Genomic DNA, 10804 nt, shown 5'->3' with positions numbered 1-10804 from the left:
TGAAGCTTCTAAACTCAAGGATTGACGGGCTCCGCTGCGGTGGGATGGTTGTTTCAACGGAGCCTGTCACCCCTCCTGATCGGGACTGTGTGTATGGGGGGGCTATGTGACTTTGTGGCAGGGGGAGGACGGTTACAGATCCCCTGCTGCGTGGCTCTGTGATCCTGCATAAGGACCGCCGCTTAAGATCTGTAACTGCCCTCCCCCGCCACAAAGTCACAGAGCAACCCACCCCCCACCACATAACATGAAAACAACCTCCCAGACTAACCAGGGTAACTAGTCACTGCATCACTGCACTGTGTATGTGCCCTGCTGCTGTGCCTGCCCCCGCCTATGTACCCTGCCAAAGGTGACTGTCCTGTCCAATTACCAACCCCCTTTCCCCTCCTCCTCCAAAAGAACATGATTGAAACAGTAGTTAACATGAACGTATTTTTTATTATCAACTACACATGGAACTGGGAGGTGAAACTTGGACGGGGGCTTGTGTCAGGCGGGAAGGAAAGAACTTTTCAAGTTTTGTGGAATGAGAGCCTTCTGCTACTAGAGCTCTCTGCAGGGGTGGAGTGAGAGTTAGCAGGGACTCTGCCGCCTCTCCTTCTTTGCACTTTGGGTGAGATGGGTATGGGACTTGGTGGCGGGGGAGGGCGGTTAGAGATGGACTGCAGCGGGGCTCTGTCCTCCTGCCTCCGTTCCTGCAGAACATCCACAAGGCGCCGGAGCGTGTCTGTTTGCTCCCTCAGTAGTCCAAGCAGCGTTTGAGTCGCCTGCTGGTCTTCCTGCCGCCACCTCTCCTCCCGATCCATGTTTGCTTGCTGCATTTGGGTCAATTTCTCCCGCCACTGGGTCTGCTGTGCTGCCTGGGCTTGGGAACAGGCCATAAGTTCAGAGAACATGTCCTCCCGTGTCCTCTTCTTCCTATGCCTAATCCGCGCTAGCCTCTGGGAGTGTGATGCCAGGCTAGGTTGTGAGACAGTCGCAGATGTGGCTGTGGGAATGGGAAAAAGGGAGTGAATTCCTCAGAAAGATAAATGTAGTTGTGAACAAAGAACGTAGTCTTTCTCTGTGAACAAGACCATGCACAGCACCTATCACATGCGCACTCAGCACAAGGTCGAATTCTCGGCCTTCGCATTCAGTGCCTGGGGTCTTCCACAGCACATTTGAGAAGCGGGGCAGCACAACGGAATTTCTGTTGCAGGCAGACATGGTAAGCCGTAGACTTGTGGCAGTTTAAAACTTTTATATTACCACTGGCCTCATTTCACATTTAAAGCAATGTCAGTCCCTGCTGCCAGCAATACGGCAAGCGGGAACTCTGCCCCTGTCCCACCCCCTCGCGGCTGTCCCCAGGAACGATCCCTTTCGGCAGCCCCTCTCCCGCCTCCACCGCGTGGCTGCAAACCAGCAGTTACAGTTCTGTAAAGGAACGAGCAAGCAGTCCCAACACTAACATTCCCCTACCTAATTCAAAGCAGGTCACCATGGGCGACATCACCCTGATGAGGATCTCTGACAGCGAGAGAGAGAGAATGCTCCGGGAAAGCCTCCAAAGACCAGGGCCGTATGCCGCTCTGCTGTGCAGAGCAATGATTCCCGAGTACTTGATAGTCTCGTGGCGCGGCAACGTGTCGTACTTCGGAGGACCCAATAAGGCCGCTCTCCCCAGGAACCTCATGCAACGGCTTTCCAATTACCTCCAGGAGAGCTTCATCGAGATGTCCCGGGTGGATTACTGCTCTATCCCTGCACATATAGACCGCATTTTACTCTAGCTGCAGTAGCAGGGACTAAACAGTAGAGCGGCTTGGGCAGGACAATCACGGAAAACCGGACATTGCTAGATTTTTTTTCAAAACTTGCACTGCCCATGACTGAACCGTTAAGTGCCTAGGGCAAAGTAATCATGAACAACCCAGTCTTTTAATTGTTAATATTCCTGTTCTGATAAAAATAAATGTTTAGATGTTTACAACACTTACTGGCTGATCCTTCCCCAGATTCTGTGTCCGGGGTAACGGCTGGGGACGCTTCGTAGGGGATCTCTGTAAGGGTGATGAAGAGATCCTGGCTGTCGGGGAAATCAGCGTTGTGAGCGCTGCCGACTGCCTCGCCCTCCTCATCTCCTTCCTCATCTTCCCCGTCCGCTAACATGTCCGAGGAACCGGCCGTGGACAATATCCCATCCTCAGAGTCCACGGTCAGTGGTGGGGTAGTGGTGGCGGCCGCACCGAGGATGGAATGCAGTGCCTCGTAGAAACGGGATGTCTGGGGATGGGATCCGGAGCGTCCGTTTGCCTCTTTGGTCTTCTGGTAGCCTTATCTCAGCTCCTTTATTTTCACGCGGCACTGCGTTGCATCCCGGCTGTATCCTCTCTCTGACATGTCTTTTGAGATCTTCTCATAGATCTTTGCATTCCGTTTCTTGGAGCGCAGCTCAGAAAGCACGGACTCATCGCCCCACACAGCGATGAGATCCAAGACTTCCCGATCAGTCCATGCTGGGGCCCTCTTTCTATTCACAGACTGCACGGCCATCACTGCTGGAGAGCTCTGCATCGTTGCCAGTGCTGCTGTGATCGCCACGATGTCCAGACAGGAAATGAGATTCAAACTGGCCAGACAGGAAAAGGAATTCAAATTCAAATTTTCCCGGGGCTTTTCCTGTGTGGCTGGTCAGAGCATCCGAGCTCGTACTGCTGTCCAGAGCGTCAACAGAGTGGTGCACTGTGGGATAGCTCCCGGAGCTATTACCGTCGATTTCCATCCACACCTAGCCTAATTCGACATGGCCATGTCGAATTTAGCGCTACTCCCCTCGTCGGGGAGGAGTACAGAAGTCGAATTAAAGAGACCTCTATGTCGAACTAAATAGCATCGCAGTGTGGACGGGTGCAGGGTTAATTCGATGTAATGGCGCTAACTTCGACATAAACGCCTAGTGTAGACCAGGCCTTAGTCTCAAAGGTGCCACAGGACCCTCTGTTCCTTTTTACAGATTCAGACTAACACGGCTACCCCTCTGATACTTAACCCTAAAAAGGGTTTCATTTGCCCAGAGAGCAGGAATCCCTCCAGAAACCCCTCTAGATACACATGCCCATAATAGTCCAGTGTTCTCACTCTGTCTTTTCCTCTTCAGAAATCAGCAGCCCTGTGCAAAAGTCAAATGCATATACTTTAGATCCTATACTGCCTGACAGACAACTCTTCATTTAAATAAACAATAATTCATGCTAATACCTTATATAGTGCTCTTATACAGTGCTTTTTTATCAATAGATCTCAAAGCACTCCAGAAAGGTCAGTATCTTATCCCTATTGTACAGATGGGGAAACTGAGGCAGGGAGCAGTGACGTGACTTGCCCAAGGTCACCCAGCAGGCCAGAGGCAGAGCCAGGAGTAGAACCTGGCTATGGGTACCCCCAGAGTGACTGATGTGAAGTAATGACATAGCTCTGGGACAGCAGGCATGCTGTCTAATTACAAGAGCCAGTGTTAGTAGTACTTCTAAGAGCATGTCTACACTACAATCTTAAGTCCACCTATGTTAGGTAGACTTACAGCCACCACAGTAATTACTGTGGTCGGTGAGGTCCACACTGATGTCCACACCTGGGGCTTCTCCGGAGTCCAGTCAGCTGCTGTGCTCCTGGGGGGAGTGGAGAGCCAGGACCCCGGAGGGCAGCAGGGCTGACATTGGGGAGCCTGGGTGGCCGTTCAAGCTGGGAGCCTGAATAGCAGCCCAGCTTGGAGGGAGACCCCGCAGCAGCTGGGCTGGGGAACTGGGAGCCAGATTTCTTGTCAATTTTATGGAGCTCTATAGAGACACTGCATTGCCCTAATTACATGGAAATGATCCCTATCTCTCTCTTGAAGGTGGAGTTATTATGTCGGTGTAGTATGGCACTTACATCGGCGGAAGCAAGACGGTAGTGTAGACACTGACATAGGTCGACATAAGCTTCCTTATGTCAACCTAACTGTAGTGTAGACCAAGCCTAAATATCAGTAGCATTGCAATCACATGAACATAGGGCCTGATCTCCTTAGCGACTCTTTCTCCTGACATCAATGGGCTTGAGATCATGTCCTTAAAGCAGAAGAGAAGCAAGGGGAGAAGGAGATGCAAGGGAGGAGATGATACGGTCAGAGAGAGTAATGGAGATCATAGGGGTCAGAAAAGATAAAAGTAAGGGGGAGAAAAGGGAAAAATCCATTCTGCCTACCTTTGAAAAAGTCAGTGCAGGAGTTGGGATGTGAAATCTCAATATACTGCATCCACTGAGCTTCCTCTTTTATGGAAGAAATATGTTAACCGCAGCCTGAAACCATCCTGGTTAGTCTTTAATCGTTCTCTGTTTTTCCAAGGACAGACGTCCTATGTGGACACATAGGTGCTGGAACTAGGGGTATTGGGGGTGCTGCTGTACCCCCTGGCTTGAAGTGGATTCCATTATATGCAGGGTTTACAGTTTGGTTCAATGGCTCTAAGCACCGCCACTATACAAATTGTTCCAGCACCATTGTGTGGACAATTTCTGAAACGTGCTTTAATCACAAGCCCCTGTTGTGCATAGCTGCTTGAAAAAGAGGCTGACATGACAAAATCTCCTTGGTATTATGAATTTAGGATAACATTGGGCCACGGAGCGAGCAGCACAACTCCCACTTGTCCTCGGCCCTTCACTCTGAACAATACTCCCTTGAGAGACATAGAGAACAATCAACTGTACAAATGATGTTTTGTGCATTTCTCTATTTCGAGGACCTGGGAACTTAATAAATTGTCCCTTGAAATATCCAAATGGCATATACTTAGACCAGAGGTCCCCAAACTGTGGAGTGCACCCCCTAGGGGGTGCTGAGGAATATTGCGGAGGGGGAAGAGGCACTACTGGGACCCAGGCTAGCCCCCATGGGGGGAAGGAAGGGAGTGCCACCCAGCTAGATTATGTCATATATACAGTATATTTATTGCATTCTCCAGTTTTGAAAGACTTTCTGATTCTTGCAGAATAAGTCTAGGACTCCTTCTGGCTTGATGGTAGAGCCAAGAGACTCAGTGATTAAAGTTTTGCTCTCTAGAATTAGTGTTTTCCTCCACCTTACTGCTTTAAAAAAATAAGTCTCTACCATGAATAATAAAAAAATTATCATTGAAAAATGAATATATAATTTCTCCACTAATACTGTGAATAGAGTGGATATATTTTCAGATTTTTCTGTTTTGCATTACTGATAAAAAGGGTTCAATTTTTTAAAAGTACTAGCGAGTGATGTTTACTAAGGCAGGGCTCGTTACAAGGAAGTGTCAGAGGTTGATTATTTTTTTCCTGTTAAAATGACACACCCACACCACCCATTGAGTTTTCATATTTTGGCACCTAAACATGTAAAGGACTTTCAGACCTAGAGACTATCAGTGAGAGTATTATCTGTGTTTATTACATATTAATTTGTCTCTAATGTTTGTTGATTGTACTGATTTAGATAAAAAGGGGAGAGGGAATCACAATGAATATGGATCACTCCAAATTAATCACCTAATATTTTCTTTTCTCTAATACAGGCTTCCTAAACCTCCAGATAATTCAGTCGAGTAAGTTTATATCACTTATATTGTATCTTTTTCTTTGTGCCTTAAAAGAAAGGCAGTTCCTCTATTTTATATCCTCACTGATATAGTTTAAGTACTCTGGCAATAGATAAGGGGAAAGTTAGCACTAGTAAATAAAGAGAGATCTCACTACAGAATGAACACATACAATGGTAAATTTATTAGTTCTTGTCCAAAGCACCCCGCCCTCTTAGCAGGTGTTGATCTTGCTGGCTGATGGCTAAGGTCTAAATGCATTTTGCTGATTCACTCTTGCTAGTGCCACATATGATACTTTCTCTGGATTATGAATGACCTTGTTACTCCTCTGTTTTAGCAAAAGAGATTTGTTGGTGTTAAACTGAGTAACAACTCCCTGTCACCCCAGCTTGTTAGCCAGCCAAACAAACTCCCTAGGGCCTTTCCCAGCCCTCTTTGCCTTGCAGCTAATACTTGATACACCCTAGCCCCCGAGCCCCTTGGAAGAGCCTGTCAAGTCTGCTGTCTTCAAAGAGACAAAATACACAGCCTGTTGATTCAGCTGAGCATTCACACCTTACTCTAATACAACAGCATTGAGATGACTTGATAATAAAACAAGAAAAAGTTTATTAATAAAGAACAGAGATTTAAGTGACACTAAGCAAAGATAATAGAAACAGAAATGGTAACAAATAAAACAAAAGTTTAACTCACTTCTAAGAGACTACATGGAACCTTAGCAGGCTCCAACCATTGTCAAAAGCAGTTTTCTCACCTACAGCCATTTCTCAGTGTCACCAACCCACATGGCTGGGATCCATCGTTCATAGATGCAAAGAGCACTGACCTCTTTATTCCCTCAGGGATGGATCCAAAATGTCTTTTGGCTTCTCTTTAAATTCCTCAAAGTTTATTGTTTTTGTCAGCAAAGTCAGGATGAACCCTTGGGGGTCAGACTACTCCAGTGTCTTCCCATCCTGATTTCACATCCTTGCGTTAATTTGCTCCTCCTGCGTGCCTCCCATGCAAATGAACTCTCCCTTGTCTCTGGCATCACCATGCTCAATTTACATTAGAGACAGAGAGATAACTAGCTTCCCTCTTGTCTGGAAGAAAACCCGTTTCTCCATTTGTTTGGTTACAGATGTTAAAGCATAATATCAGTAAGTATCCATAATGCCTTAGGTAGTGTCAAGGGACACATTTCACAATGATATGAATGACCACTGTGTCACCAGCTTTCATTTAATATCTTACATGACATTCCTTATAGATAAATATCATGACAGCAATGTGTTTGTCAGGGTTGATAGAAGTTGCTGTTACATGACATTGAACCCTTTGCTATTGGGCACGGAAGGGCTTTTATGGTCACACCTCATTATCCCACTTGGATATATGGGCAGGGAGAAGGGGAAGCTCCTGTTTAGTGAAGAAAGTATCTAGGGTATGGGCATAGCAGGCTAGCTAAAGCCAAGATTGGTCAGAAAGTCTAAGCCATCATTTGTCAGATGCAGCCACTGTGGCCACATGCAGCCACCTGGGATTTTTCTTGCGGCCACAGCCTCCTGGGCAGTGATTGGGTGAGGTGTGGGGAGGTAAGCAGCAGCCTCCCCGAGAGTCCCCAGCCGGGGTTGGGCCCAGCCCCCCTCTGGAGACACAAACTGGAGGAGCAGGCAGCAAGTGAGTTCCCCACCTTCCTGGAGGCAATGGGGTCGGACTTCAGCCCTGGGGTAGCGGGCAGCAGACTCCAGCCACGGGGCTTTGGGCTCCAGCTGCATGGTGGTGGGCTCCATCCCCCAGCCACAGGGCTTCAGGCTTGGGCCTCGGGCCCCAGACTGTGGCCATGGGACTTTGGGTTCCATCCCCCAGGCACCGGGCTCCAGGCTCCGGCCCTGGGCTTACCCCCTCCTGCCATTGCCCTTGGCCTCTGCTGCCTTCCTACCCACCTCCCCATCCAAGGCTTAATTTATCCGCAGGCTTGCCGGGGCTGAGTAAATCTGCTATGAAAAGTGATATTTGTTAATATCACTTTTTACTACAGACTCAGTAGCTGCCTTGGAATTAACATACAAGTATCACTTTTCACAGCAGCAGATTTACTAGCTAGCAAGCCTAAACTAAAGCAACCAAAAAAGCAAAAGAAACAGCAACAAAAAAGACAAGAACATACAAAGCACCTTATTTGTGCCTGTATTCTGTTTAGGTCCATTAAAGAATAGAGACAACTGTACATTCTTTTTATTATTAAATCTGCAAATTAAAAAAACCTTACATAAATAAATTATGATTTGGACAAGGGCAGGTGCATATTTTATTTATTTGTTTTTCCTAAAGTTAATTAAGTATTTTAGGAACAATTGTCAGAGCAAGAGTTGATGGCTGCACTCTGAGGCCATCAAAAATTTGTTGTGAGAACCCCTGGCCAAGCTATTCTTTGTTAGCTTATTGTTGATATTTTGGTTAGTGGAGTACAGCCCCACAAAAGGGGTGAGGTTGGCCTATACATAGTGCGTGGGCTGTGTTTTTTAAAGTAGTTTGGAAAAGGTGTCTGCTCACAATAAGATGCTGTAAACTTTCATGTTAGAGTTTTCTAGAGAACCCAGATCATGCTATTCTCTTGTATTAAAATAGAATCCCAGTGTTTGTTTCCCTCAGGACAGACCCCTGAAGCCCTGTTATTGCACCTGTCACAATGTTTTAGGATTTTTTATTTAGTTCTTTGATTTCCTCACCATTCAATAATTGAAAGCTGAAAATAGCAGCCCCAGCAATATGAGAAAGACTCAGTGAAATCCCAGTTCTCTGTGTCCAGGGTGGCGCTCTCTCTTAGCACCCCCAGCCAGAAAAAAACGTTTTCTTTGGGCCAAATTTTGAGTTTAGATGCACAGGCCTAGTACCCATTAGCTTCAGTGGGATCTGTGCTAGGAGCTGAGGCTAGAATTTGCCCCTCTTTTCCACCTAAAAGTAAACATTTGTAAATGTGACTCATTATGTACAAAGTCCATGCACTTAAAAGATTTGATCTTTGGATTTAGAAGTCATAAGTTCATTTATTGCCAAAGATCATTATAGCCTGTAAGGAAGCAGCACCTCCTCATTCCTCCTGCGTTTGTTTTTTTTTAATGTAAGTTGCTCCAAGTCTTCAGAACACATGTTATTTACTAGCTTTCTTCTGCTTACTAATGTGTATGATCTTTTCTGCAGTTCTGAGTTAAAATTAATATTAGAAGACATGTTCAGTTTGTATTTGACTTTTTATTTTAAGCCAATAAAATAGTTGCCAGTTACCGTAGTTGAATTGTAGTGTTAAGATGTGAAGCCAACAAAGCAGTTAAGCACTTTGGAGTTCACTCTATATTGACCAATGCCCTGATCCAGAAAGTGACTTCAGTGGGACTACTCATGCTTAACTTTAAGTGCCTTTGTTAAGGGCTTTGTTGGATTGAGGTCTGCATGTGCCTAGACAATGGTACTGTAGCATTCTCCCAGCAAGAGGCAGTCAACACAACTACAGTCCCCTTTTTTCCACGCACAGACGTAAGTCTAGAAAAAGAACCTTGCTTTCACACATACCAGAGCAGTGCATTACTACTATACTAGGCCACTAAACAGGCCTTGTCTTCCCTTCTACTCTCCTCTTTTCCATCCTTCTTTTGGCTGTCTGACAGTACCTCAGTTCATTTCAGTGTTCCTACGTTAGATGGCATCTCCCCTCACGTGCCTTCACTCTTCTTACACACTTCTTATGGCCTGCATTTGCTTTTCTGAAGCTTGCACTTCTTAGGTGTGAGGCAGGCAGGTGCCATTTCTGTTGCGACTGGTTTTCTTCTCTCTGTTTTCCCTCCCTCCATACTTTTTTTCTGTCACTGCTTCTTGTGTCTGGTTTTTGTCTTGTCACGCTGTCCTCCACCTGCTCCACCTTCTCCTATGCCAGTTCTTGAGTCTGTAGGAAAATACTATCCCTGAATGTTTCTCACATGAGTTCTTCAGTCTTTTACTTACCCTATTGTGGGTACCTGTCTCTGCTGGGCCTCCTATCATGTACTATTATAGAAACAGGAGCACCTTTCTAACAAAGAGGATGGTTGTAAAGTTAATGTGGTCATGAGCCTGAAAGGGTAATGTTACTCTGCAGGATGAAGCTGTGGATGACCTCCCCAAGGAAGGCAGCGTAGGCCCAGGTAGAGTTGTAGGTAGCATGAAGATTATGTTGGTAGGCGCCTCTTACAAAATTCTGATCTGGATCTGGGCTCTGATTTCAAATACCACCACCCTCTCCCAAAGTCTTGATTTGGGTCCATCTCTAATTAGCAAGTAGAGATCAGATATTAGTCTTGGTCTTCATGCTCCCACAATTGCAGAGCTTGTCCTAGAGACATGCGAACTATACAGTCTTATTTGATGTCCCTTTGCCTGTAGAGGCACCTCCGTGGCCCAAATGCTGGCCCCAAGGGTTGCAACTACAAAGAAAATTTATCTTTTTTACATAGGAAGAAGGGGAGGGAACAGGGAAAGCGCCTCAGAGGTCTGGGGGTGAGCAGTGGGAATTCTTGGTGAGGTAAGGGCAGGAGAGGTTAAAGAAACTAAAGGACCCCCTCCTCTTTGCCTCTCATGCCTCCTCTCAGTTGAACAATTATTGCATCTCCTTACAAGTGTCTGACAAGCAATGACCCAATGTCTGTTTTAAACACAGAAGATCAAATTCCTCCCAGGTGTAACTCCGATGACTTCAGCAGAATTATTCCACGGATGAATTTGGCCCAGTCGGATATACAATATATTGTTTTAATATTAAGACAAATCTATACTTATTTAAAGTAAGGTAACTTTGTTTCTGTTTTTCTTTCCATCTAAAATCAATCCAAGACAATTATCCCTGCCATTTCCAGTTTCACACCCCTACCACACACACATCTCCAGATATGCCATGTTCCCAAACTTTAAATCACCAGAGGATCAAGACACTGGCATTCAAGCAAGCAGCCATCAACCTTTTCATCCCAACATCCCTACAAAGGCTTATGATGTGATTGTTTTAAGAAAGACCAAAGGTAAAGCAGCATTTGGCATTTGTTTGGTGTTCTCAAATGTTTGTGATTTTGTTGAAATGAAGCCAGTGCGTGAAAATAATAGCGACAGAGCTTGGCTTAAACGGGAGCATCGCATGTTGGGTACCAAGCATGCTGCCGTCATTTCGATTTCCTACAAAGGTGAAG

At 45.9% G+C, this 10804-nt stretch overlaps 1 protein-coding gene across 2 annotated transcripts in view; it reads left to right on the top strand.

The window, feature by feature from the left end:
- C2H7orf31 (chromosome 2 C7orf31 homolog) overlaps positions 1-10804 on the top strand; it is a 48074-nt gene that overhangs the window by 26836 nt on the left and 10434 nt on the right. For both annotated transcript variants that reach the window (XM_034760656.1, XM_034760655.1), the window contains exons 5-6: positions 5577-5606; positions 10455-10639. In XM_034760656.1, coding sequence (XP_034616547.1) covers positions 5577-5606; positions 10455-10639 — 215 coding nt within the window. The remainder of the gene's footprint in view (positions 1-5576; positions 5607-10454; positions 10640-10804) is intronic.

This window comes from Trachemys scripta, chromosome 2 (genome assembly GCF_013100865.1).
Source record: "Trachemys scripta elegans isolate TJP31775 chromosome 2, CAS_Tse_1.0, whole genome shotgun sequence".
Lineage (NCBI taxonomy): Eukaryota > Metazoa > Chordata > Testudines > Emydidae > Trachemys > Trachemys scripta.
Note: the sequence above shows the minus strand (reverse complement) of the source record. Positions and strands in the feature narration are given on the sequence as shown.